Source organism: Pseudorasbora parva, chromosome 25 (genome assembly GCF_024679245.1).
Source record: "Pseudorasbora parva isolate DD20220531a chromosome 25, ASM2467924v1, whole genome shotgun sequence".
Taxonomy (NCBI): Eukaryota; Metazoa; Chordata; class Actinopteri; order Cypriniformes; family Gobionidae; genus Pseudorasbora; species Pseudorasbora parva.
This window is the reverse complement of record NC_090196.1, coordinates 17396564-17422492: the sequence shown is the minus strand read 5'-3', so window position 1 is coordinate 17422492 and position 25929 is coordinate 17396564. Positions and strand designations below refer to the sequence as shown.

General features: G+C 40.3%; 2 protein-coding genes across 3 annotated transcripts; one reads left to right on the top strand and one right to left on the bottom strand.

Moving 5' to 3' along the window:
- The first annotated feature begins 1492 nt into the window (after positions 1–1492).
- On the top strand, positions 1493–21367 carry agbl2 (AGBL carboxypeptidase 2). Of its 2 annotated transcripts, none has more exons than XM_067436727.1 (24): positions 1493–1765; positions 1934–1997; positions 2117–2257; positions 3708–3893; positions 6014–6121; positions 6204–6354; positions 6454–6687; positions 15417–15822; positions 16566–16708; positions 17032–17191; positions 17287–17413; positions 17626–17726; positions 17826–17938; positions 18044–18110; positions 18197–18301; positions 18911–18997; positions 19136–19249; positions 19373–19430; positions 19518–19718; positions 19812–19845; positions 20200–20315; positions 20514–20616; positions 20720–20848; positions 20938–21367. In XM_067436727.1, the coding sequence occupies exons 1-24, from the start codon at positions 1760–1762 to the stop codon at positions 20939–20941; spliced, it is 2958 nt and encodes a 985-aa protein (XP_067292828.1). In that variant the 5' UTR covers positions 1493–1759; the 3' UTR covers positions 20942–21367. The 2 variants fall into 2 exon arrangements, with proteins under 2 accessions (XP_067292828.1, XP_067292827.1); XM_067436726.1 differs by having other exon boundaries at positions 20925–21367.
- A 154-nt stretch (positions 21368–21521) lies between these two features.
- Positions 21522–25471, bottom strand: tmem17 (transmembrane protein 17). Its single transcript, XM_067436728.1, has 5 exons — positions 25199–25471; positions 22326–22429; positions 22087–22200; positions 21863–22006; positions 21522–21777 (listed from the first exon to the last, which is right to left on the bottom strand). The coding sequence occupies exons 1-5, from the start codon at positions 25311–25313 to the stop codon at positions 21679–21681; spliced, it is 576 nt and encodes a 191-aa protein (XP_067292829.1). The 5' UTR covers positions 25314–25471; the 3' UTR covers positions 21522–21678.
- Between the last annotated feature and the right edge of the window lie 458 nt (positions 25472–25929).

Below are 25929 nucleotides of genomic sequence, written 5' to 3'. Positions count from 1 at the left end.
ACTTTACATCTGAGACGTTTAAAGACTCCATTTGTTCATTGTTTATTTCTAAAGAAACACGACAATGTATAGCTCCATTACCTTGTATCTTACACTATCGCCCCGCAGAAGCTGTTTTTGTAAAAATAGGCTAACGATTGCGTCATAACCAACGCGACCCTGTCGCACAGTTGAGAAATTACCGTATAGACCTGAGGAGACGCTCGCAGGCAATCTTTACTGTCTCTGAGGCAGTCGGGGGGACGTGGAGACATAAAGTCTTATAAAGTCAAGGGGGAAGAATGGAGAGAAGCCCATAGTGAGCCAAAAGCAACGGGAGAAAATATTTAAACAACGTGATTCAGCTTTCCCTTTCCACATCTACTAGAAGACCTACAGCTGTCAGACAGGAGGCTCACGTCACATCTACATCCTCAAGCTCAGTCTGAGCCTGCGCAGTTCGCTCAGCCATCAGGAAGTGAGTGCTCCTATACTGACATCACTTAACGCCGTAGAAGTCAATGGGATCGCTCGGTCCATTTCTTTTACTGTCTATGGAAAAACCAGAGTTTGCTCAAACTAATCTCGAACTTACCTAGGTAACAACTAAAAACCAGCTTTGTGCAACAGGCCACAGGGGGTTAATAAAGGCCTTCTAAAGCGAACCGATGGGGTGTTTTTTGTTTTTGTTTTGTTTTTAAGAACAGTATCCATATTTAACACGTTATAAAGTAAAGAAAAATCCAGCTTAAGTATCCGGAAGGTGGTCTGGAGGACATTTTTTTATATCACTAATTGTATTCGTCTAAAAAAAGAATGTCATGTACATTTAGGATGGCTTGAGGGTGAGTAAATCAGGGGCATCGCTGAGGGTGAGTTAGGACGATTCCAGGGCCCACACACTTTTGGGGCCCCCAATAATTGGTTTTATTGGTAGTAACGGTACTAGTAGTAATGTAATAGAAATTATAATCTACTAAAGTAACAAATCTAACAAAATATATTATTTCTGCATTTCCAGCAAAGTTACCCCTGGAAACGGCTGTTTCTATAGAAATTTTAAATGAGCGACAGAAAAATATGAAATATGCAGGTCAGGAAGATGAGATGAGAAGCAGGTTATATATAGAAATAATATATATATATAATACATTAGAAATTATATATATATTATATATATATATATATATATATATATATATATATATATATATATATATATATATATATATATATATATATATATATATATATATATATATAATTTCTAATAACTATTTTATTTTTACAATATAATAATAAAATTTTATATATATATATATATATATATATATATATATATATATATATATATATATATATATATATATATATATATATATATATATATATATATATACATATTAAAAGATAAATGTTTTTCACAACAAGTGTCTGCTTTAGGTTTTTGCAACGTGCGTTACAGTTTACACAGGAAATGTGCGTCGTGCCCATGGCAACTGTTACACAAATGGCGTCTGGGGTGCCTCAATAATAATTGTTACGATGAGATTTGCATTAAAAGTGTAGTTGTTTAGCTCTTTACTGGCGCGATATTTATTTAAAAATACTAATTAGGAACACTATGGAGTTTTCCTTAAGGTGTTAACACAAGGCATTCTCAACTAACCAGCGGTGTTATTTGATATCTTGTCAAGCGCTTGTAAACTGTGCTGTTGTTTAGCGTTGTTTACGATGACTTAATGACCCGCGTGCAGTCGCATCGCTTTGGGGTTCGGGAATGCAGGTGAGTAATTGCACAAAATTTACTGCTGCTTTTCACTCTACGGTTACAGTCTAATATTACCCAGTTGGTTAACATGCCAGCTCACTGATACTCAATGCTCGTTAACCTACTGCCCCCCTGCTTGTATTTAAACTCACTTCTTTGTCCTCTTATCATGTTGATAAAAAGAAAAAAGATGATTCATACGAGAGATTCATTTTGCTACATCTTCAGCATTATGGATTCTTCTCAGGTAAGTCATTCAAGTCTACATTAGACTGGTCTATTAGTGTTCTGTTTTCTATAATATAGCAAAGGCTATTATTTTTCTATCTCATATTTTTAGCTCACATTTTGTTTCTGTACACATAGACAACAGCTCCTCTGTGCATTCTGGCCTCCCCTTCAAAAGAGAATGGGAGGGCAACCAAGATTCAACTGCCTCAGACACGATCAACTCACCATCTGAGAGCAATGACTCCAACCTAGAAGAGGAACCCAAGCCATGTCAAAGTAAATATGCAAAACTGGCTGTTGGATCCTGGTTCTATGAAGTGTGGAAGCCCATTTTGCCACAATAAACAAAATCAAGTTTTGGTGAATTATAATTATGAGATAAAATGTAATAATTATGATGGGGGGGGGGGGGGGGATCTGAATCTAAATCAGAATTGTGACATAACCCTTTCCACTTAATTGTCATAATTTCAACTTTTTATCTCATAACCTAATTTAAATGTTATATCGTATTTTTTAAAAACTTTTTTTCTGTTTTAACTGTCAAAATATATACATAAGTGTCTAAATATGGCACAATTTGGACATATATTTCAACATTATTTTGGAGTTATGCGATACTGAGTACCGTAATAATTATGAGATTAAAAACTGAAATGATGAAATAGTTAAACATTTTATGAAAAGGTCATAATTATGACGAAAACCATCACTTTTTTAATTTCTTAATCTTGATTTATGTCATAATCTTGTCTGTTTATCTGATAATTATTACTTTATTTGTGATAATTTTGACTTTTTAGGTAATAATTTATTACCTTTCTCATAATTATGACTTTAAAAAAAATTTGTCTTATTGATTGTCTTATAATTTTGATTTTTTTTATCATGATGTCATAACTTGTTACTTTTTAAATCTAATAATTTCAACATAATTTTGAAATTATGAGATACTAAGTAATAACAATGAGATTAGGTGAGAATTGTGAGATAAAACCAAAATTATTTATGTAATCATTTTGTCTTTTTACCTGATCATTTTGATTTGGTTTGTGATAATTTTGACCTTTAATCATTTTTCACACATTTTTCCCCTCACAATTATGAATGTCAGTTTCAACTTTTTTTCTCATAATTATGACTTAGTACATCTTTCCCCCCCTCCTTAACTTTGATGCTGTCAACTGACTTTATATCACATATAGGCATGTGCCGATATCAATTTTTCATGTTGCGATTAATCGATGAAGTTTTATCACGAATAGTTATGAATGTTTATTCTCATTATTATGATTTACCAAATAATGATTTATTTTTCTATTGTGGTTCCAAATGGGTTTCCATAATGAAGCATGATATATCAAATTACATACTGTAGCATACAAGACTAAATAGAGTTGATCTCATGTAAAGATGCCATATGCTGTGGCATTATTGCCACCTTAATTGTGCCATATATTTATTTACTTCAAGTTGCCACACACTACGTAACACTTGAGTCTAATGCTAGATCCCATTTGAAATTCATTGCCTTTATAAAAGATTCAGACACTAAGAACGCATGATTGATTTAGGTAGCATGTACCACTGATATGTCTTGGTTACATGGGTAATGGCGATAATCGTTGCTGGTGACGGATGCTTCTCACATGTCTTTTAACTACAGCATGTGTGTTGGGTAATAGATCTTGTATAACAATGTCTGTGTGTTTCATTTCTTTCCAAGACTTTTTCAGCTTAGACAAAGTTCTCAGAACCCGGCAGCTTGTTTTTGACTTTGATGGGGAGCGGCCCATTCCACGACTAAGGGACCCTTTGGACCTGTTCACAATTCCATCTACCTCCTGTCCATTCCAGGGCGTCCGCTGGCCCATAGAATGTGAAGTGATCCGTGACAAAATCCATCATATAGGTACAAATGTATCCATACAATGAAATCTTTGATGACAGACTTTTTGGTAATACTTTATTTTACAGTGTTCTTGTTACACATATTACTTACCATAGTAATAACAGTAAATTAGGCATAATAACATGCAACTAACCCTCAACCAAACCCTAATTCTACCCTAAGCCTATAGTAAGTACATGAAGTTAACTTACGATTACGCAGTACTTAAATATACAATTATATAACTGTAACAATGACACATTAAAATAAGGTGTAACCAACTTGTTTTTAAAAACAAATTGTGAATTAAAATGTTTTTCTATTTTTGGGAGAGAAAAGTCAAAAATGAGAATGATCCTAAAGAGAAAATGAAGAAAGAAAAAAAAAACCTACTCAAAAACAAAGGACAACATAATGTTTTATCATTATTTTTTAGAGAATTTTTTTTTATAAATATTTTTTACATTTAAATATATATATATATATATATATATATATATATATATATATATATATATATATATATATATATATATATATATATATATATATTGTAAAGTGTCATATACTGTGACTCACCAAAAATACTTTTTACCATGCAAAATATATATAAAAACATGTTTTACTATAATAATAAAGTTTGTTTCACCCGTTTTAAACTACATACCATTTTGATTATTTTTGTTTGTCACTTAAAATATCAGATAATTTGACTGTTTTTAAAGGGGGGGTGAAATGCTGTTTCATGCATACTGAGCTTTTTACACTGTTAAAGACTTGGATTCCCGTCCTAAACATAGACAAAGTTTCAAAAACTAATGTTGGACGTTTGATGGAGTATTTCTGTGTTAAAAATACTCCTTCCGGTTTCTTACAAGTTTCGGAGAGTTTTTTTCGAGTATGGGTCGGTTTGACGTTAATAGATCGGAAGGTCCTTGTAATGGCCATACGAGCTCTTCTCCCGGTAGGGTGCGCGCACATGACTAGAGCGAGAGAGGATGCACGCCCCATAAACACTCTTTCAAGGTGCAGATCCAGTCATCCGGGAACACTTCTGACGCGCCCTTTGGTCACGCCGCGCTCCACTTTATTCCTATGAGTGACGTCGAGCGACTTCAACGCTTCAGCACAGCATTCCGGGAAGGCAGCACTGCATTTGAACCGATTTGAACACAGAAATGACGGGAAGCTTCACAACATCGCGTCAGTCGCGTCTAAAAGTGGATCTCCACCGTTCACTGCTGTCAGGACTTCACCAAATCATACCAAAGAAGTGTATTTTTGACGGAGTGGTCGCAGCGATAAAGGTTCGGTCCTGCAAATGTCTGTGCTCTTGGCTACCGTCGCATGAGTAAACATCAGTAAACGACACGATCGCGTGCTTCGTCATTCAAATGCGCTAACGGACTCCTTTGTTGTTCTCTGTACGTTACACTAGTCTGACGTGCAAAACCGTTTTGCTTGCTACTGCTAAGGTTTAACATTAGTCGCATACAATAGTCCATAAACCGAATCATGTCCTCATAAACTGCGAGTAAACACACACAAATATAGACAGGCCACTAAATACAGTACATACCACAGAGACGGACGTCCTGTCTTGCTGTTTCACCTGTTCAATTTATTTCAGCCTGGATCATATCTATTTGCTGAGATCGATAGCCATGGGTCTCTCCACGCTTGAGGACGTCACTGCTTTGCGCTCGTCATTCTTTAGCTCCGCCCACACAATACGCTTCCAGCCGCTCGTTTTTTCCGGAAAGACTCGGTACAGCCTATATTTCTTTTATAAATATAATAAAACTAAAGACTTTTCGGAGATATGAAGGATGCAATACTACTCTATAGGTACTCAAGATTGACATGAGATTGACTTAAACTGAGTGTTTCACCCCCCCCCCCCCCTCCTTTAATGGCAAGACAAGTTCATGTGGTGCAATTCCCTCAAAACTGATGACAATTATGTACAAACATTTCATAATATTTGTTTAAAAGAAATTGTCTTCTAAAATATATTTAAGACATTTTTTGGAAATTAATATTTAAAATTTCACCATTTTGAAACTAAATTTTGAAACTATTTTTGTGCATCCTTATTCATAAATGAGGGCTGTATTTCTTCTGTTTCTTTTGAAAACCAGAATGGGACCCTTCAGAGCCGGAGCCATTCTATCAGCCAACAGGTGAGGAGCAGACTCCAATGCCAGTAGGAGCGGTCAGAGGAAACACTGTCTACTGCATAGACCCAGGTAGGAAAAAGTGTACAAATCTCTAGCTACTTCCATTCTTTGGTTTTATATCCTCACTTCTTGGTTCACCACACTACTTTAGCCACAAAAACCTTCTACTTCACCTACTCTCGTGTGGGTGGGAGCAGAGGACCCATTAAAAGTGCCACGTCCTGTGCCAACCATCAGGAGGAGCCTACGCTAGCATTTGAGTCTCGTTTTGAAAGTGGAAACCTACAAAAAGCTGTGCAAGTGTGAGTAATACAGCTTTATAAACAAATCCATAAACTTATATATTTTCAGAGTCTGGATATCTTAATCTAATGTAAACCTGTCTGATCATGGTGTTCCAGTGGTCAGCATGACTATGAGCTGACTTTGCGTACCGACTTGTACACCAATAAGCACACTCAGTGGTTCTACTTCCGGGTAAGGAACATGAGGGCAGGCATCAGCTACCGCTTCACCATCATCAACCTGATGAAGTCCAGCAGTCTGTATGGTGCCGGTATGCGCCCGTTACTCTACTCTGAACACGCTGCCTGGCTGAAGAGGGAAGGATGGTATCGAGCAGGAACCAACATCAGGTGACAAATAGTGATTTGTCACTATGTTCTAATTGTAATGTTTTAAAGTCATTGTGGCCCAGTGATCATATTTAAATATGTCCAAGATAAATTAAAGGATAAATCTTTTAAAAATCTTGTTAAAAATCTATGGAAGCCTATTTCTGCCACATAAGAAAAACAAGTCATAAATATCAGATCAAAAGTCAAAATTATAATTATATAATATTATAATACACCCTGGCATCATTTCAAAAATTCGGTTTCAGTTACTGGATAGTGCATTTGCCTGTAGACCAAACCGCAGAGAAAAAGCTGCGGTTTTTAAAAAAAAACCTGTGTTTGTGTGGACAGGGCCTTAGTTCAAATAAGGTGTCTAATGTTGTATGTTAGACGAGGTCGAAGTATTCATAGGACAGTTCGGGGACAACATGGAGGCAGGGTGGGGAATCAAAATGAATATAAAGGTGGTCCAGGCTGTGCGCACATGGTGGGCACGCAAAACGCAATGTGACATGGGGCAGGGGCTATTATGCATAATATATAATATATATGTGCCCCATATATGGAATCAGAGTGCCTACTGAATGTAGTAAATGGAAAATCTCTACAGCAACAGGCCAACCCCTACATGCATTCAGTTTGTTTCTACCATTTATTAGTAATGATTTACACAGTTTGTTTACTATTTACCTGAACATTCAGTATTATGCAATATAGCACACAGAAGGTGAGGGACATTTGGGGGGAAAGAAGTGCTGCATTTTATCATTTAAACACGTGGCTTTTCAAGAAAATTCTATAATCCAAGATTGCCACCACCGTAAGACGTCATAATATGCAAATTAAATGGGAAAATGTAATCCCTACATAAACTTTGGGTCATCCTTAATATTTCTCTAATTTACAGAAAGTTTCTATCTTTTATCACTTTTAAGATATAGCCTTTTGAAATAAAGCCTTTTGCAAAAGACCTCTGGTGCCTAAAGGGTTAAGTACCTCTTATAAATATGCATCAGTGTGCATCTTGAGACAAAACAATGGTAATGACATATTTTAAAGGGATAGTTCACCTTAAAATGATGATCCTGTCATGCTTTACTCACCCTCAAGTTGTTTCAAACCTGTATGAATTTCTTTCTGCAGCTGAACACAAGGGAAGATATTTGGAAGAATGTCAGTAACCAAACAGTTAACTGGAGCCATTGACTTCCATAGTATTTTTTTTCCTACTATGGAAGTCAGGATGACAGGATTTTCATTTTAAAGTGAACTATCCCTTTAAAATATCTCAGTGCAAGTTGCTTTCAGTTAAAACAGCTCAAACATGCATTTTAGTCTAGGACTAGCTTAAGCTTTGTCTGAGAAACTGGAGGAGTAGCTCTGAATTTTGACTTAGTATGACAATTTCAGTTTTTCTTTTATGATTTACCAAAGCAGGATTTTTCCCTTATGTGGTGGAAATGGGCTTCCACAGAAAATATTCTTTGTATTCATGTTGATTTCATATGGTTTGAAAAATGTTTACAACACTTTCAATAAGTATTAGTTTAATGAAAAATGTCTTGTGGTATAGCCATGAAGTAAAAAATAATGACATGTTTTCCTCACATCATGCCATTTGAATGCATACATGTGAGTATGCACATCTTAATCTTTATTTTACAAAGAAAAATAAATACCATTAAGATTTTGGGGAGTCAGACCACATGAGATTATATAACTCTAACCTTGCCTTGTCATAAAAAGGTCAAAATATCTGATATTTTAAGAGACTCGTTTACCTGAGGGTCTGCAGGGATTCTCTCTGTGCAGAAGAGGACTGGCTTCTTTGGTTTAGATAGTTTGAGGATCGTTAGATAGAGCTCACAGCGGGTGATTGATCAGAATCACGCAAGATTTCTTCATTGGAAGTATTTATTGAATTGACAACTGCATATGTACAGTGAAGAGTGGTTTTGTAAAGACGCACACAGCATTACGCAGTTGTATCAAGGTGGGTTGTAACTCAAAACCCGGAAAGAACGCTACCAACGTGCAGCGCTCCTAAGACAACTTGTGATTGGCTAACAGTCCAGGTGAAGCGAGGCATATTCCAGTAGGAGAGAGAGAGAGAGTCACAGTAAAGTGTCTGATGCTTAGCGGCCACAAGGGGGCCTTTTTTACAGCCGCCCCCAGATTACTGAAGGGAATCTGCAGAAGAAGAAAAGGCGCCCACTCGTCCGGTAGTGGTTAGTCTGATAATTCTGGAAGCTGGATGAGTCGAGCCACCGGGCGGGTGTAAGCCCGGTCTCCTACATTCACTTCAGCAGACCGTACTTTACTGTCGAGGCCGTGGGAGACCCTGGTCACCTTACCCACTGGCCACAGTGAGCGGGGGAGCTGCGGATCAATGATGAGAACCGTCTTGCCGATGTGCAGGTCTGGGTTTTCAGCATTCCACTTCTGTCGGGCTTGGAGGCTGGGCAGATAGAAGCGGATAAAATGTTTCCAGAAGTGGTCAGCCAACAGCTGGCTATGACGCCAACGCCTACTGCTCAGGAGCTCGGATTCAGGATACACCACCTGCGGGAGAGAGGCATCTGGCCGCCCAATGAGCAATGAGTTGGGAGTTATTGGATCCGGGTCGGCGATGTCTGCAGATGTGTAGCCTAACGGCTTGGAGTTGAGAATCCCTTCAATCTCAACTAGTAGGGTTCTCAGCACCTCATCTGTCACAAGCTGGGCTCCAAGGGTTACTTGCAGGGCTTGTTTTATTGAACGTATCTCGCGTTCCCAGCATCCACCAAAGTGGGGGGCGTTGGGTGGATTAAACTTCCAGTCGATTTGCTGAGATGCAAGTTGAGCTTGGATTTCTGGAGCAAGGTCGGCGAATGCTTCCTGGAGCTCTCGATCACCACCTCTGAAGTTAGTCCCCTGGTCTGAAATCAGCTCGAATGGCTTTCCTCTGCGGGCGATAAACCGTCTTAGGGCCATGAGGAATGAGTCTTTATTCAAACTGGAGAGCATGTCGATATGCAAGGCTCGGGTGGTCATGCATTTAAAGATTATTCCCCAGCGCTTTTCCCTCCTCCTTCCAATAGCCACTGAGTATGGCCCGAAGCAGTCTACTCCTGTTGAGTAAAAGGCTGGCTTGAAAAGTCGGACTCTAGATGGAGGCAGGTCTGCCATCTTAGGGATTTGTGGCTTTCCACGCCATTTCTGACACTCTTGGCACTTGCGCTGAAAGCGGCGGATAGCCTCTCGCCCTCCTGGTAACCAGTATTTGCGGCGCATCTCTGAGAAGACCCTCTCTGGGCCTGGATGGTGCAGCTGGGAATCATACTCTTGGATGAGCAGCTGTGTGACTGGGTGTTTGGCATCCAGCACCACCGGGTGAACCATATCCGTTTCCAGATGGTTACTATGACGCAGACGTCCGCCGACCCGGATGAGCTTGTCACTGTGGTCGAACTCTGGTGCAAGCTTGAGCAATCTGCTGCTCTTAGCGACTGGTTTCCCTGACTGCAGCTGGGCATAGTCAATAGGGAAACTGTCTTGTTGGACCTGTTGTAGCAGAGCCAGCTGGGCTTCCCTGTAGGCTGTGACGTTGCCTGAGGCCGCCCCATGTAGAGTCTTTGTCGTGGCAGTCAGGAGGTCTCTGAAGGAAGAAAACTGCTTAGCATCCGGGAGGTGACTTGACTCGGTAGTATTGAGGTAGCAGAACTGAGGTTTCTTGAGCTCTTCACCCTGACCTGCCTCAGTTTGGATCTGAGGACTTTGTGGCCATTTGTCTGGGGAACACCACAAGAAGGTTGGGCCTTGACCCCAGCGGCTGTCTGGAGTCAATGTGGCAAGAGGTTTGCCACGCGTTATGTCGTCGGCCGCGTTCTGTGCAGAGTCCACATACCGCCATGTGTCACCCTTGGTGAGATCTTGAATTTCTGCCACGCGTGTACCAACAAACACTTTGAAACGGCATGATTCCGACTGCAACCACTGGAGCACAGTGGTAGAGTCCGACCAGAGCACCACCCGCTGGATGGGCAGTGTAAGTTCAGATTTGAGGATCTGGGCCATTTGTGCTCCGGTAAGAGCAGCGCATAACTCCAGGCGTGGGATTGACTGCTGCTTTTTTGGAGCAACTCTGGATCTTGCAGTGACAAAAGCTACTTGGACGACTCCATGAGGATTCCTGGTTCGGAGGTATGCCACAGAGCCATAGGCTCGCTCTGAGGCATCACAAAACACATGGATCTCACGCTCACAGGTGGGAGAATCTAACTCACAGCTAGTGTAACATCTCGGAAGTGTTATGTTCTGTAGGTGAGGTAACTCATCCTCCCACTCTCTCCATGCGGCTAGCAGGTGATCTGGCAGAGCAGGGTCGTCCCAGTCACGCTTTTTGTCCCACAGGTGTTGGATGACAACTTTGGCCCTGGTTATGTAAGGTACTAGAAAACCAAGGGGGTCGTATTGGCTTGCCACCACTTCATAGATTGAGCGCATAGTGACCACTTCTTCATTGGCTACAGCCTCTCGACACTTGAAGGACAGTGTGTCCTCTCGGCAGTCCCACTGCAGGCCCAGGGCTGATTCTTCTTGGCTTGGGTGACCTTGGGCGATCCACTTTTCGGCACTAGCCGATCTTGCCTCAACAGGGAGGTGACGGATGGTGTCTGGATGTGTACTGGCCCACTGGCGAAGCTCAAAGCCTCCCTCGGCAAGAAGAGTCTGCAGCTTGTCAATGATGGGCTTGGCATCTTCAACTGTAGGCATGCTTTGTAGACAGTTATCCACATAGAAATGCCTTAACACAGAGTCTCTCACTGCATCCGCTGGCTGAGTATGGTCCGTAATGTGCTTCTGCAGGGCATATGTAGCACAGCAGGGGCTACAGGTAGTCCCAAAGGGCAGCACCTTCCACTGGTAGACTGTGGGTTGTTCATCACGCTTGAGCTCCCTCCAGAGGAAGCGGAGGAGAGGCTCATCCTCAGGAAGGAGCCTGACCTGGTGAAACATACCCCGTATGTCACTACTAAAGGCCACACAATGCTCTCTGAATCGCAGGAGAACTGAAAGGAGTGGTGGACCAAGAGTTGGACCAGGAAGCAGGAGTTTGTTCAAGTTAGCGTCACTGTACTGGAAGGAGCAATTAAAAACCACTCTGTGCTTGCCATTGTGCTCCACAAGGTGGTGAGGGATGTACCAGCTGCTTGAGGTGTTCTCTGTGCCAGGGGGTAGTTTCTCCACATAACCAGCCTTTTCAAGTCTCTGGATCTCTGCATTGTAGACTTGGGCGGTCTCTGGTTTCTTCGCCAGCCGCCTTTCCGTGTTCCGAAGTTGAGGCAGTACTGCCTCCTTTGGTGCGCAGAGGTGGGGAAAGTTCTTCACACGTAGGAGAGGAGTAGCATAGCGGTGTACACCATTAACATGTACTCGCACAGTCTGTTTATCCAAGCATTCAAGGGCCTCCTTGTCCTGCTGTGACCTCATACTGGCTTTTTCGCTGCGCCATGGGAGGACGTCCAGCTGCCACAGCCTCTCCACATGCTGGTAGATGTCAGCCGGAGGTGCCCCGAAGGTGGTGAAAAGGCAATGTTGTTCGATAAGGTGCTGCTTTAGATTGTTGGTAGGACCTTGCAGCGTCCATCCGAGACGGGTGCGGACAGCAACCGGCGCACCAGGGGGACCAAAGATGACTGGCTCAACTGGAGTCACCAAGTGAGGGTGGTCTGAGCCAATAAGCAGTAGCGGGACAATGTCCTTAAATGAAGGGATAGAAAGTTTCTTCAAATGTCTGTATTTGCTCTGCAGTGCTTTGAAGGGATATGTGTGCTGGCCCAGCCCGAGCTTGGGTGCGGTAAAGGCTCCTTTGATGTTGTATACCATGGCTGGAGAACAGGCTGAAGAGATACTAAATGAGACAGCCGCCCCGTGAAGCGTCTGCAGCTCCTGTCTAACGGTACGTAGGGGCAAATCCTCGGGCTGGCCTTCAATTCCCAGTTGTGTGACAGCCGGTTGGAGGAGAAGGGTACGTTCGGACCCATCGTCTAGCACAGCGTATGTCTCCAGAGTTTGGTCACCGTGGCGAAGGATAACTTTACTGACCTTGAGAAGCACACGATGGCCCTGCGGTGGCTTGCCAATGTATAGCACTTGTTCTGCACTTGGAACGGACAAAGGTTTGCTCTCACTGGACTTCACCTGGTCAGGTCTTCTCTCAACTTTGTCAGTCTTGGCTAAACTTCTTTCGCTGACATCATGTAGAGCAAGCAGGTGTCTGCTGTTGCATGTTCTACAGCACATCTTCAGATCACATTCAGCAGATCTGTGTTCTCTGCCGCATCGCCAACATCGGTTGTTGTCCTGAATCCAGGTACGTTTCTGGGTGGCGCTGAGCAGTTTGAAATTTGTGCAATTATTCAGAGTATGCTTATAGTTCTCACAGAATGGGCAGAACTTCTTTGCATCTAGACTGGTTGGAGGAGTGAATTTGGTCGGCTCCCTAATCGATTTGGGTTCAGCCCCCAGCATGAGGACTGAGGCCTTAGGTGACGACTTCACATTACTCTTGAGATCTCTGGGCTTATATCCAGTGTCCTTCCTCAAGCGATATTGTGCTATATCCTCCTGGATCTGGAGCTCGTATTCCAACCAATCTGCTAGGTCCAGAAGAGTGGGGATAGGAATACGGAGCGGGTGGATGTAGCGCCTGAAACTGGACCTCAAGTCGTGTGGTAGCTTGCCCAGTAGACGGGTGACATGAGAACCACAGTCCAGCTCTACTTGCCCTTTTAAACCGAGCTGCTCCAACATGCTCACAAGTGATCTGACGTTCAGTGCGAACAACCTGAATGACTTGATGTCTCCACTCTGAATGTTGGGGCCGTCCATCAGTTCGGCAATACGCTGAAGGGCGAGTTGGTGTGGCTGCCCGTACTGCTGGTTTAAAGCTGCCATAGTGTCAGTGAATGGGTAGTCAGAATTGCTGTAAGAATCTGCCACCAGCAAAGCTTCCTCCAGCTTCAGATGATCCACTAATATCTGGAACTTGAAACGTTCAGTGGCATCTCTAGGAAGGAGATTGTCTAGGGCAATACGGAGTCTCGCAAAGTCTCTTGGGTTAGGACTGTTGAAGTTCGGGATTGTAGGAATGGGTCCTCTGTATGTTCTTTCCTGTCCACCAGGGGGAGTCAATGAACGTCGGGGCTCATGCCAAGGTGAAGGGGGTCTATGTCTCTCGCGCTGGTCTGGAGAGTAGCTGCAGCGGTGTGCAGGAGAGTAGTCACCTCGGCTTGATGGTTCTTTGTATTCTCTGGTCTCTGGAGGAATAACAAGAATCTCTGTATCTGGAGTAGTGCTCAGGTGAGCGGTGGTGGCTGCACTGTTCATAATTTGAATGAGAACTGTAGCAACCTTCTGTGGATTCATAGCGTCGTCGCAAGGCCTGGTGCTTGGTGCGTACAGGCTCGGGAGAGCGCCTAGGTGAAGGAAAGTCATATCTGGTTGATTCCCTGTAGTCCTTTGTCTCTCTACTGTAGTCATGATGCCTATCTGAGGGCCGTGGTGTTGGTGTCTCCCTGTCCCGGAAGTAGACTGATTTAAACTGGGTTGAAGCACCTCCATAATCCAGCCCTTCTCTGTAAAGTCTATCTCTAGCAGTTACAATACGTGGCTCTGAACGGGAATTGATGGGTTCTGCTCTGGCTCTGAGCTGTTCGTTCTGTATTTTTAATTCCTCCATTGATGCCAAGAGATCTTCCCTTTCACGCTCTAGTATGCAGCACTCCCTTCTCCACTCAGCTGCTGAAGATTCCCATTTATCAGTGACTGACAATCGCGCTGGGCTGTGGTGCAGCTGACTTTCTGGGGATGTAGAACGTGAATCAGGTCTACGGTGATCCTCTTCGTCTAGAGGCTCTCTAGACTGTGATTCAGAAGGCTTCTTGTTTTGAGAGCTGTTCGGGAGATCAGATAAGTCATAATCTTGCAAGTAATTAGGGAGGGACCGCTGCCTCCTGGATCGAACACTAGACTCTTTATCCGAAGTGGTAAACATCTTGCTCCGCTGCAGGCTCTGGCTCCGGCTCGAAGGACCACTTTGTGCAGAAGAGGACTGGCTTCTTTGGTTTAGATAGTTTGAGGATCGTTAGGTAGAGCTCACAGCGGGTGATTGATCAGAATCACGCAAGATTTCTTCATTGGAAGTATTTATTGAATTGACAACTGCATATGTACAGTGAAGAGTGGTTTTGTAAAGACGCACACAGCATTACGCAGTTGTATCAAGGTGGGTTGTAACTCAAAACCCGGAAAGAACGCTACCAACGTGCAGCGCTCCTAAGACAACTTGTGATTGGCTAACAGTCCAGGTGAAGCGAGGCATATTCCAGTAGGAGAGAGAGAGAGAGTCACAGTAAAGTGTCTGATGCTTAGCGGCCACAAGGGGGCCTTTTTTACACTCTCTATGATGATATTTCACATATTGGTTGCACCACATGACTTTGATTTGGTGATTTAAAAAAAAAAATAATATTAATAAGCAGTAAAGCTCTTTGACTAAAATATTTTTTCTAAAAAATGTATACAATTATGAAAGATTATACTTTTTTTCCTCCAAAAATGTAAGATTTTTCAGGACACTGAAATTGTTGTACCCCAAAAATATATAAATGTATTTTTAGAAATTACAAACATGCTTATCATACATGGGGTGTATATTCAAGTCTTTGTATGTTGAAATTGATCCGGACCTTAATGTATTTTAGGTACTACAGAAACAACACTGAACAGGATGGTAAAGCGCTGTACTCCCTCACCTGGACCCTGGAGTTCCCGTATGACGGTGACACCTGTTACTTGGCCCATTGCTACCCTTATACATATTCAAACCTTCAGCATTACCTCCATGAGGTCATCTCAGACCCTGTCCGAGCAGCTTACTGTAAACTGCGGGTGCTCTGCCGTAGTCTGGCGGGGAACGCGGTGTATGTGCTGACTGTAACATCACCGTCCACCAGCTTAGCAGAACGAAAAGCCAAGCGGGCAGTAGTCGTGACGGCACGGGTGCACCCAGGAGAGACCAACAGCTCTTGGATGATGCAAGGGTTTCTGGAGTTCCTGCTGAGCGACTTGCCTGACGCTTGTTTGTTGCGGGAAATTTTCGTCTTTAAGGTGAGGGAAGGAGTGCAGGGCACAGATGGAGAACAGGTTTCAGCAAAGAAAATGTATATATATGCTCAAGCCAAATGCTTAAAGGTGCACTATGTAGTATTTTTGCAGTAAAATATCCAAAAACCGCTAGGCCAGTGTTATATATTTTGTTCAGTTGAGTACTTACAATATCCCAAATGTTTCCAACTATTTGTAAATTGTGAGAAAATTTCTATTTTAACTAAGGACCGGGACGTTTCAGCATAGCGTTTGAGCGAGTCGCCTGTCAATCGCGTCATATCTGCGTTACCCTCGGTTTTATTCTGCAGCGCTTTTCTCTTAGCAGTGTGAACATGTCACAGCGGCGACGAGCGAATGTACAGAGGAACGTCATAACATAATTTTAAACACACTTAAATGTATCTGATATGATAAAAAGAGCTGCTTTACCTGACTGTGTCCCGTCCCGTCATAATAAAAGTCCCGGTGCTCGCGAGCCGTGTGTTTGTATAACATTAGCTCCAGTGGCCGTGCTCAGCTCCACAACACTCGGTCTAGCTCTGCTTTACACTACAGTAACGTTAATAACTGCATCCACGAACATGATTTCTGCCCGAGTCCTATTTTCCACCGGCTGTGAGGTGAAGACCACATGTCTCAAGATAGTGCGCTCACACTTGGCTTCATCAAACTACGGCACGTTGCATAGTGCACCTTTAATGTAAAAAGTTGGATTGCCACACTTAAGGATGTTCTGGCCACAGGTTATACCGATGCTTAACCCTGACGGTGTGGTGGTGGGAAACTACCGCTGCTCGCTCACAGGCCGTGATTTGAACCGAAACTACCGCAGTCTTCTGCGCGACTCTTTCCCCTGTATTTGGTACACTCGCAACATGGTGAAAAGGTGAGTGAGGTTTGTGTCACTCTTTTAGCATGCTATTGTGACAAGATTTGGATGCTAAACATGAAACGAGGTCACATTCAGTGAAATTTTGCACAGCTCACACAGAAGTCATTTTTTAAAGCAAGCTTTCTGTTGGTCCGCATGGCGAATTCGCATGACCAACTTGAACATGAGCGGAATCTGCATGAGGAAATCTTTCACTCTCAGGGGAAACTCCCAATCACACAGATTCCTATTGGAATGACCGGATTTCGCCAGTTAAATTTTGCAGAGCAATGTCAAATGTGACCGCACCTATACACCTGGCTAATCTGATTTTACAGGTTGCTTGCCGAAAGAGAAGTGGTGGTCTACTGTGACTTTCATGGTCATAGCAGGAAAAACAATGTATTCATGTATGGATGCAATGATCGGAAAGATGCCTCGCAGTGTCTTCAAGAACGCATTTTCCCGCTGATGATGAGCAAGAATGCCAAAGACAAGGTTAGCTGTGGCCTTCATAGTCGTAATCGCATGGCAAAAAGCATTTAGTCTCTCATGCAATGTCCAAATTTTCAAGGAATGCTTTTGTCTTTTAGTTTTCCTTTAGGAGTTGCAAGTTCAAAATGCATAAAAGCAAAGAGGGTACCGGCCGCATCGTCATGTGGAGACTAGGCATTAGGAACAGCTACACAATGGAGTCTACTTTCGGAGGCTCATCTTTGGGTACTTACTTCTAGTTTTCAAAAATAGGCGTGGAGATGGAGCGGGTGGGATCCTATGCTAGCTTGCTATTGCTAGCCTCTCGGAAATTGCCTACCCTACCTTTAATATTTATATTTTAGCTTTATTTCAATTATCTTTGTTTTTTTAATCGTTTTGTTTTTAGTCAACACTGGAGTACACCAAAAATACATGTCCATTGTTTTAATTTGTAGGGGACAGGAAAGGAACACACTTCAGCACGCAGGACCTGAAATCAATGGGCCATTGCTTTTGTGACACTCTGCTTGATTTTTGTGACCCTGACCCAGCCAAGGTGGCCTCTCTTTGGGCTTTACTCCTTTTTAATATGGTTTCAATCAGCTTTGAAACAGCATAATTTATTAAAAAATGCATTTAAATATTTTTTCTACAGACTACACACTGTCTGGAGGAGTTAGGGTTGTTATTGAGACAAGAGGTCAGACAAAAACTAGGACGAGAACTGAACTCTTTAGAGGATCTGTCTGACATTGACGTCGAGTCCAGGTAAAAGTACAGTCAAATAAAATGATATGTTTCTTGTGGACTTTTGATAAATTTATGTCAGAACAAACCTTATCAATTATTTCACAATCTTGATTTTATGTGCAGCACAAGTGGATCAAACAGTACCGAATCAGATGGACTTCCTGTTCATCTTTTAAATGCCACAAACAAGGTGCAGTATGCCACAATCCCTCTCAGTGACATCCTTAAGATTCCTTAATTTTCCTTATTGTTCTGTGGTTTGTATGACATAATCAGGGGAAGAAAAAACACCTAAGAAGCCGTAAAGAAAGAAACAGACTCCGGCAAGAAAGAGTACGGAGTGCAGGACCCAAAATTATTCACAGGAACATCAAACATTTGGTTGGTATTACTCAAAATAAATTTGTATAGATTATTCCTAATTCATAATAAATTTGGGGAAAGTCTCGTTTTTTAAGTTTTGTTATAAGTAGTGCTGGGCAATCGATTAATCGTGATTAATCGCATCAACAACAAAAATTATATTTTTTGCAATATTATAAAATAAAAAAATGTGTTTGCATAATATATCTGTGTGTACCTTGTATAATTATTATGTATATATAAATACACACGCATGTATATATTTAAGAATATTATTTACAGAATATATATATATACAGGACATGCAAATAATATTTGCATGTCCTGTATATATATATACAGTGTACAAATTATAAATATAACATACTTTTCTTACATATAAAGCATGCGTGTGTATTTATACATAGTACACACTAATATATTATGTAAACACAAACTTTTATTTTGGATGTGATTAATCGTGATTAATCGATTGCCCAGCACTAGTCATAAGCTGCTCACACATTGCCAATACAAAAAGCGATTAATACATTACAATTTTTATATATAGCCCCTTTAAATAAATACATGCATACATTTAGATTAAAATTTGAAGTGTAATCATTTTTTCTATATGCCTTTCTGAAGGATCCTGTGCCCTTGAATGAAGATGCAGTCAAAGTGAGAATCCAAGAGAAAACGATGGGATTCATGAAGGACACTAAGAAAGAAAAGGTAATGAATCCACATTCTTTGTGAGTATGGTCCAAAATGATGACGATGAGTAATATATGATGTAAAATGCCAAAGAAATAGGATTTAAATGATAGTAAAAAAAAGTTAAGTTAAAGTTTTATTCTCTGTGCTGTGTAGGTGCCAAGTTCAGTCAAGGCGAACCAGACTGTGAGGTCTTGGATCCCTCATCCGACCACTCGCATAGGTGTTATAGATAATGTTGCAGATCTTTGGGGGAACAGACTAGACAAGGTAACTAATCTGAATAGATATTTTCGATCATTTACAAAATCAGGCACCAACCATCAAATAATTCAAGACTATGGCACAACAATAAAATGGACAACAAACAAAAAGAAACCTTATTTATTCCAGATTGCGCCTGCCACCAATTTTCACAATGGTTATTCAGCTTGCCGGCACTCTGTCTCAGGTAGATATATTTAAATATATAAAAAGGAATCATACACTTTCCTTTCCATCAAGTGCATAAAGTTGATGAAAATGTTATGTTTTTCAGTTGATCATACGCACAAAACGTATCAGCACGCTACCTCATCTGCGCCCCAGGGGCAAATGCAACGACAGACCCTCTTAGTTACTGGTGTTCATAAAAGATGTCCATCTGTACCAACCTCCAGAGAAAGAGCCCTGACTCTACCAGTCCAACCATACACAATTCCCTTCTACCCCGATTTCAGACCCCTACCAGAAATGAGAGGTATATATATTTTTATTTCATAGAAAAATAAATAGCTTTTCACTAACATTTTGACCACAGTGATGACCTATTTATCATTTTGCTGTCTCACAGGAAGATCCCATATTTCAGACATTATGCAGAGGAGGTAAGTAGGCTATCACATGACAGCAAATTACACTTCACAGTGGAAGGAGAGTAATAATACCAGAACACTGTAGCAACTACAGTAATTCCCTGGCAATCTTTTATATATATATATATATATATATATATATATATATATATATATACACATATTAATAAACTTTTATGTTAGATGCCATTAATCGATTTGACAGCACAAATGCATACATATGAATAACATTATTTATATGCATCCACAATTAAATAATATATATTATTTACAAAATAATATACATAATATGCAGATTTAAATGCATGAACTGTCTTGAAACATTAAGATAATAATAAATAAATACATAAAGGACTTTACCCACAGTCAACAGAAACTCAGGCAGGAAAGACAGATGCCAGTGACCCATATCCCTGTCAAACACTTAACCCCACTCGACAACATGGGGACACTGAGGATCAGTCATAAGACAGATGGACGAGGTAAACATTTAGTATTTCTTTCAAAATTGGCATGTCTGATATACTTGGACAAACTTAACTACATTTGTTGTACATTATGCGTGTGCATTGCACTACTTGAAATTTAATATCAGATTTAAATTAAGCCTCTAAATGTTTTGGCAATGTGTATTATGATACCGGTACTTGCAGCCCTGATTCACTTTCCCATGTTACCAGGTGCTGTGGCTGGCCTTGCATCACCAGATACAGAGCAGTCTAAGAGGACCACCGACCAAATCAGTAAACAAGATGGCTCCTGTTTCCTCCCTGAACTGCACAGGTTTAACTCATTATTTTTTCTGAAGGTTTGCTTGACTCCTGTCACATAGACTGCAGGATGTCATCAGCCGTTCTTACCACTGTCATTGTGTGTTCCTCTATAGCCATGGTCAACTGTTTGGGAACCAGGCTGCATTTAGAAGTCTGAGGTTAGGGAGGCTGTCTAAAGGAAGAAAAAGTCAGGTTTTTGGAAGAATTGCTGCTTCTACAGAGAGCCTGAGGAACGAGGAGAGGTATGTCGCAAAAAGAACGTTTTCACATTTCGCTCAGTCGTAGTAAGTTAACTCATCAGCTGATTTCCTTGACAAGGTTCCATCTGCAGGTAATGCAAGTGGAGGACGAGTCCACAGATGTTCTTCCTCAAATGCAGAAGTCTCAGGAAAAACAGGTCAAGCCAGACAAAAGGGCATGAAGAAGATGAAGAGGTGTTGTGCTGGAGGTCCTTTTTTGTGAAGCCAAGTGACTGAACACAGAAATGTGACTTTTCTTTGCAATCATATGCCATTCCCCATTTCAGTTCAGTGCAGTCCATTAATTTCTATGCATTTAATAAAAGGGACATTAATACTGGAAAACAAAGACTATATTTCTCATTTTCCCTTTTTGAGTCATTTTCTGAAAAAAAATATTCTGATATTAACTTCCCTTCTATTAAAGAGATGTCCTCACTTATTTGAAGTCGCCATGTGTGTAAAGCATGATTTATTTTTTTATTTATAATAAAAATGCATGGAAGTGATTTTTAAGGCAGCTGATTTATCTACTAAATTAAATTTGTCATTTTGTTAAATTCAGTTAAAATAATATGATTTAGTGGTTTATAACATTGGAGTGTATTGTCTTTGTCTTAAAGTCTGGAAAAAAAAAAGTTTTTTGCCCACATACAAAATATAATACAAGGCAAGATTTCTTTGTATAAAATAAGGCACAAAGACATCTGTAGTAACAATCCAGTTCAGTGACTGACACGTGTCCTCTAGGGGTTGCCACTGCCATCTTTCTTGTCTTTTTTTGTGTTCCCACAGAGAATATTATAATCCATGTTGTCAGTGCAGGAGTCTCGTCACGTTCTTAATTCCTGAATCCCATCAAACTGTCGCAAATGGAAGCGACTTTCAGTGTGTCGGACCATTGCACGCAAGGCGACAAATCCAAAAAGAGCCTGAAAAAAAAGCATTAAAAAAAAAATCCTTACATATTTAAAGGATTATAATCTCATATAAATACACAAATATACACATTCATACCTCTGCAAAAATAAATACGGCCAGTATTATATGAACTCCTCTCTCCAGAGGTTGGATGAGAACAGCCTCATTGAAAAGCTGGAACAGAATTAGAGGAAACTGGAGTAGAAGAGTCAGGAGCCAAAATCCAGCCAATTCTGGAACCTGTTCAAAAATAAAGGATTTATTATACGATCATGTATATTATATATTATATTATATTAAGTGTATATTATTATATTGACCTTTTCTTGCAGATTTCCAATATTGCCCAGGTAGAGTCTAATGGCCTCAATCAGGGTCATTAAAATAAGAATTGTGATCAGGATGAACTTGTAATAATCTGCAAGGGCTGGGTACTAGATGAAAAGCATAATATTTATTTATTTATTATGTTAATATACATGAATATGGTTAACCACCAATATTCAGTCAATGACACCAGACTGAATTGTTAAAAACATATTAGGTAGAAGAGAATCACCTTTAGGTGTAGCATCACAACCTCACTGATCCACCAGAAAGGAAAGAACCACATGTTAAAGTAAAGCGACATCTGAAGTGGGAGACTTGATACTACATCCTTATCTGCCAAATAAAAGTGCAAAAAATGTATATTACAACACACTAAAACCTAGGCACCCAAAAATTACAATTCTGTCAATAATTACTTACCCTCATATTGTTCCAAACCTGTAAGACTTTAAGAAATCTGAACGCTTTCAGTAAAACGAATCCACATAAATTGAACAGTTGAGCCCAAATTTTATGAAGAGATTTGATCGCTTTATATGATGAACAGAGTTAATTTAGACTTTTATTCACATAAACATTGATCAGCCAATAAGCTCAACTGAACTTGTTTGATGCTTGAGAACAAACCTTGGTTCTTGCAGAAGCTCAAACGTGCTGCGTAACACAAGAATTAACTTTGTTGGTTCAACTTCTGGCCATCCCATAAGTTCTCTCGCATATCAAGCAAACATGTTTGAGCTTCTATTTACCATAACTGATGTTTGAGTTGATGAATATATGTGAATAAAATCCTAAATTCAATATGTTCATCATATAAAGCGATCAAGTCTCTTCAGAAAATTTGACCTAAACTGCTAATTTAATTAATATGGATTAGTATTACGCTCAAAGTGGTAGTTGTGTAGCTGTCATCAGAGGCACAGAGCTCTTAGATTTCATCAAAAAGATCGTCATTTATGTTCCAAAGATGAACGAAAGTCACGGGGTCGCATTGGAACGACATGTGGATGAGTACGTTAACGCTAATGACCGAATTTAAAATTTTCGCGAATCAGTTCTTTCGAATAGTTAAACGTGCAGTACGCAACTTTTGGCCACTAGGGGTCACTCATTCAAAATAATAACAACAGACGTACTTTGATGACGTCGGGAAAGTGCGTGGGCTCATGGGAGTTGTTGTCATTATTGCCACTGTCAACCAGCGAATCTGGCATCTCCAGCAGAAAACATGTTCACTGACAAGGTAATTGTTATTACATCTCTATTATTGTTAAGTTTAGTTACGGCTTTTCACTTTATGTAATGTCAATCTAATGAAATAGCAGCGAGCTACCGTTACTTAACAAACTTATCAGTAACGTTAGCTAATGTGTGAGACAGAATGTTGTGCGGGCGGTCGCTATGCCAACATACCTATAAGTTGGTAGGCTATGTTGACATATTAACCGCGCATCATAATTTGAGTTACTCAAATTATAGATATGTTGACATGGCATCCGCGATTGTCGAACATTCTGTATATCAACTGTTCAATAAGGAAATAAATTTCAATTTAGTTTATCATTACCAACATTAAACATAGTAAATGAGAGAACCAGCACCAGCAATACGTTGTTCATTGGAACACGCGCTGTGTCGCTCCCCACGTTCATCAATCATTCTAATAAACATTTATTTTGGAACTCAGAGATATATGAATAAGTAGATCATTATTAAATCAATATTATATGTAGCTAGTATTAACATATGATAAAAGTGACGGTCACCTTATATTAATTGACCAAGATAGTGGCATATTACCTTATGAAGCTAACGTTACTTTCTCCAGCTACATTTAAAACCAATAATAGCTAGTCCATCTGCGTTTTATACATGACATCATCGTGTCACCAAATATAAGGATAGAAATACTTTTGAATCAGTTTTTAAAAAAATAGCGCTTTCAGTCTCCAAAAACAGAGAATCCGCCTGTTTGAAAAGCCGATACAAAATGTATAACGTTACGTATTCAGCTAAACACGTCTCAATGTGGTCAAGATCGCTATGCAATATGCAAACATACAGCATGTTATGATTATATGATTATTATGTTAGCTGAATGGTTACTTAAATGACCTGTTTATTAAAACGCAAGCGAGATCAGCATCTCTCTGCAGTCCGAGCTTGTCACGAAGATTTCGCCATCTTTCAAAGGCTTCTCCAAGGTTTACACGTCTCTTGCTTCTTCTACTGTCCCAAAATCTTCTCGGGTCATTTTTTTCACCCGTACGTTTGAGCTTTGTTGAGCTGGCAAAACGTACAGGCAAAGAGTAGTCATGATCCATTATCATACAGACTTTTTTATACGGGGGTTCCCCTTATACTGTCTGTCAGTGTTCCTCTTTGAGTTTGGCGGTTCCGCCGAGTTCGCAGGAAGCAAGACGCAAACGTGGATATGACGTGAAAGACTGGCGACATAACGGAAATAAAGACACGGTCCGTGTCTTCGAATTAAAATATTAATTTCTCTGGATTTAGAAGTTAATTGGAACTGTCGGGATAATGTAAACACACAACTTTAAAAAATATATAACATAGATATAGTGATCTTTTATATTTTTAATGCTGAAACATTACGTATTGTGCCTTTAATTTATCTAGAATGTTTTATTAAATACTTAATAAAACAGTTCTTGCTTTGTGTACATCTTCATAAAATTACATAAATGGGTTCGTAAAAATATTTCAATTGCGTCTTAATTTTAAAATTGAATGTTTTTGAATCGAGAACCGCTTGATTCGAACTATTCCTGAACAAATCGTTCAGATCAGTTTGGTGAGCAAGTTCAATAGATTCATTAAAAAGATCCGACTGAAAAGAGCCATTGGTTTAAGGGGAAACGTTTAGGTAACGTTAACTTAGGCAGCTTGATAGGTTTAAGACACTTCCAAGGTTACCAACACAGTGCTATAAAGCATTATTATATCAGAAAATAGGTAAGCAAAATGTCTACTTACAGGAGTTACATTACGTGACACATAAACTCGGCTAACCAGATGAATTAGCCCAGCAGCTAGCAGCTCAACACAAAGTCACCGTTTAGACAACCCAAACACACTTACACTGGCTTAGAAAATTAGCATGTTCTTCGGGAGAGGGTTGTGTTCGGCTTTGGTCCACAAATACGTTTCTGGAGAAATCCCCAAGCCGTCGCCGTATGGGTCCAGGCAGGTCCATCTTGGTTGAGAGGAACAGACGCGAGTCCGTAGCAACGAAGGCGGATCTCGTCGTGCGGTTTGCGACGGTCCGGGTCCAGCTGTGACTGGGGTGTGTTTTCACTTTCTCACACACTGCTCAGATCAGATGCATTTATCAGCATAACTGAATTAACCCAGAGTGTATGATGAAGAGGGAAAGTAAATAGATGCGTTTGAGTGGTACTTTTTGAGTAATTAATTACTAATTTTAACTTGCATAAATTAAGAAATAGTATTATTTAGGCTAGTTAAAAGTCCATTTGCACTCAAGAAAAAAAAAGCCTGGGTAAATTGTAATTATAACATAAAAAGTCGAAATTAAGACATAGCCTACTAAGTCATATTTATTCGATAAAATGTCGAAATTTTGACTTTAAAAGTCACAAAAGTCAAAATCATGGAATACTAAGACATCAGATGCAAAGATGTAATTATAAGATTAAAAATTCGCAATGAGACAAAAAGTTGAAATAATGACATTTTATGTCATACTTATGATGTGTCATTTCTTTTTATGCTTTATTTCGATTTAGTTAGGCTATAGCCTACATATTTCAATGTTTCGATCTCATAACTATGACCAATATAGCCTAGTC

Bases quoted from the DNA above. Each gene is read 5' to 3' on its own strand.
- agbl2 (XM_067436726.1), top strand. The intron at 6,688-15,416 runs GTGACAAATAGT...AATGTATTTTAG, and splicing joins CGAGCAGGAACCAACATCAG to GTACTACAGAAACAACACTG. The intron at 19,431-19,517 runs GTAGATATATTT...TATGTTTTTCAG, and splicing joins TTGCCGGCACTCTGTCTCAG to TTGATCATACGCACAAAACG.
- tmem17 (XM_067436728.1), bottom strand. From the start codon at position 25,313: ATGGACCTGCCTGGACCCATACGGCGACGGCTTGGGGATTTCTCCAGA. The intron at 22,430-25,198 runs GTAAGTGTGTTT...TTTATTTGGCAG, and splicing joins TGCTAATTTTCTAAGCCAGT to ATAAGGATGTAGTATCAAGT. The intron at 21,778-21,862 runs GTATGAATGTGT...CTTTTTTTTCAG, and splicing joins CCGTATTTATTTTTGCAGAG to GCTCTTTTTGGATTTGTCGC.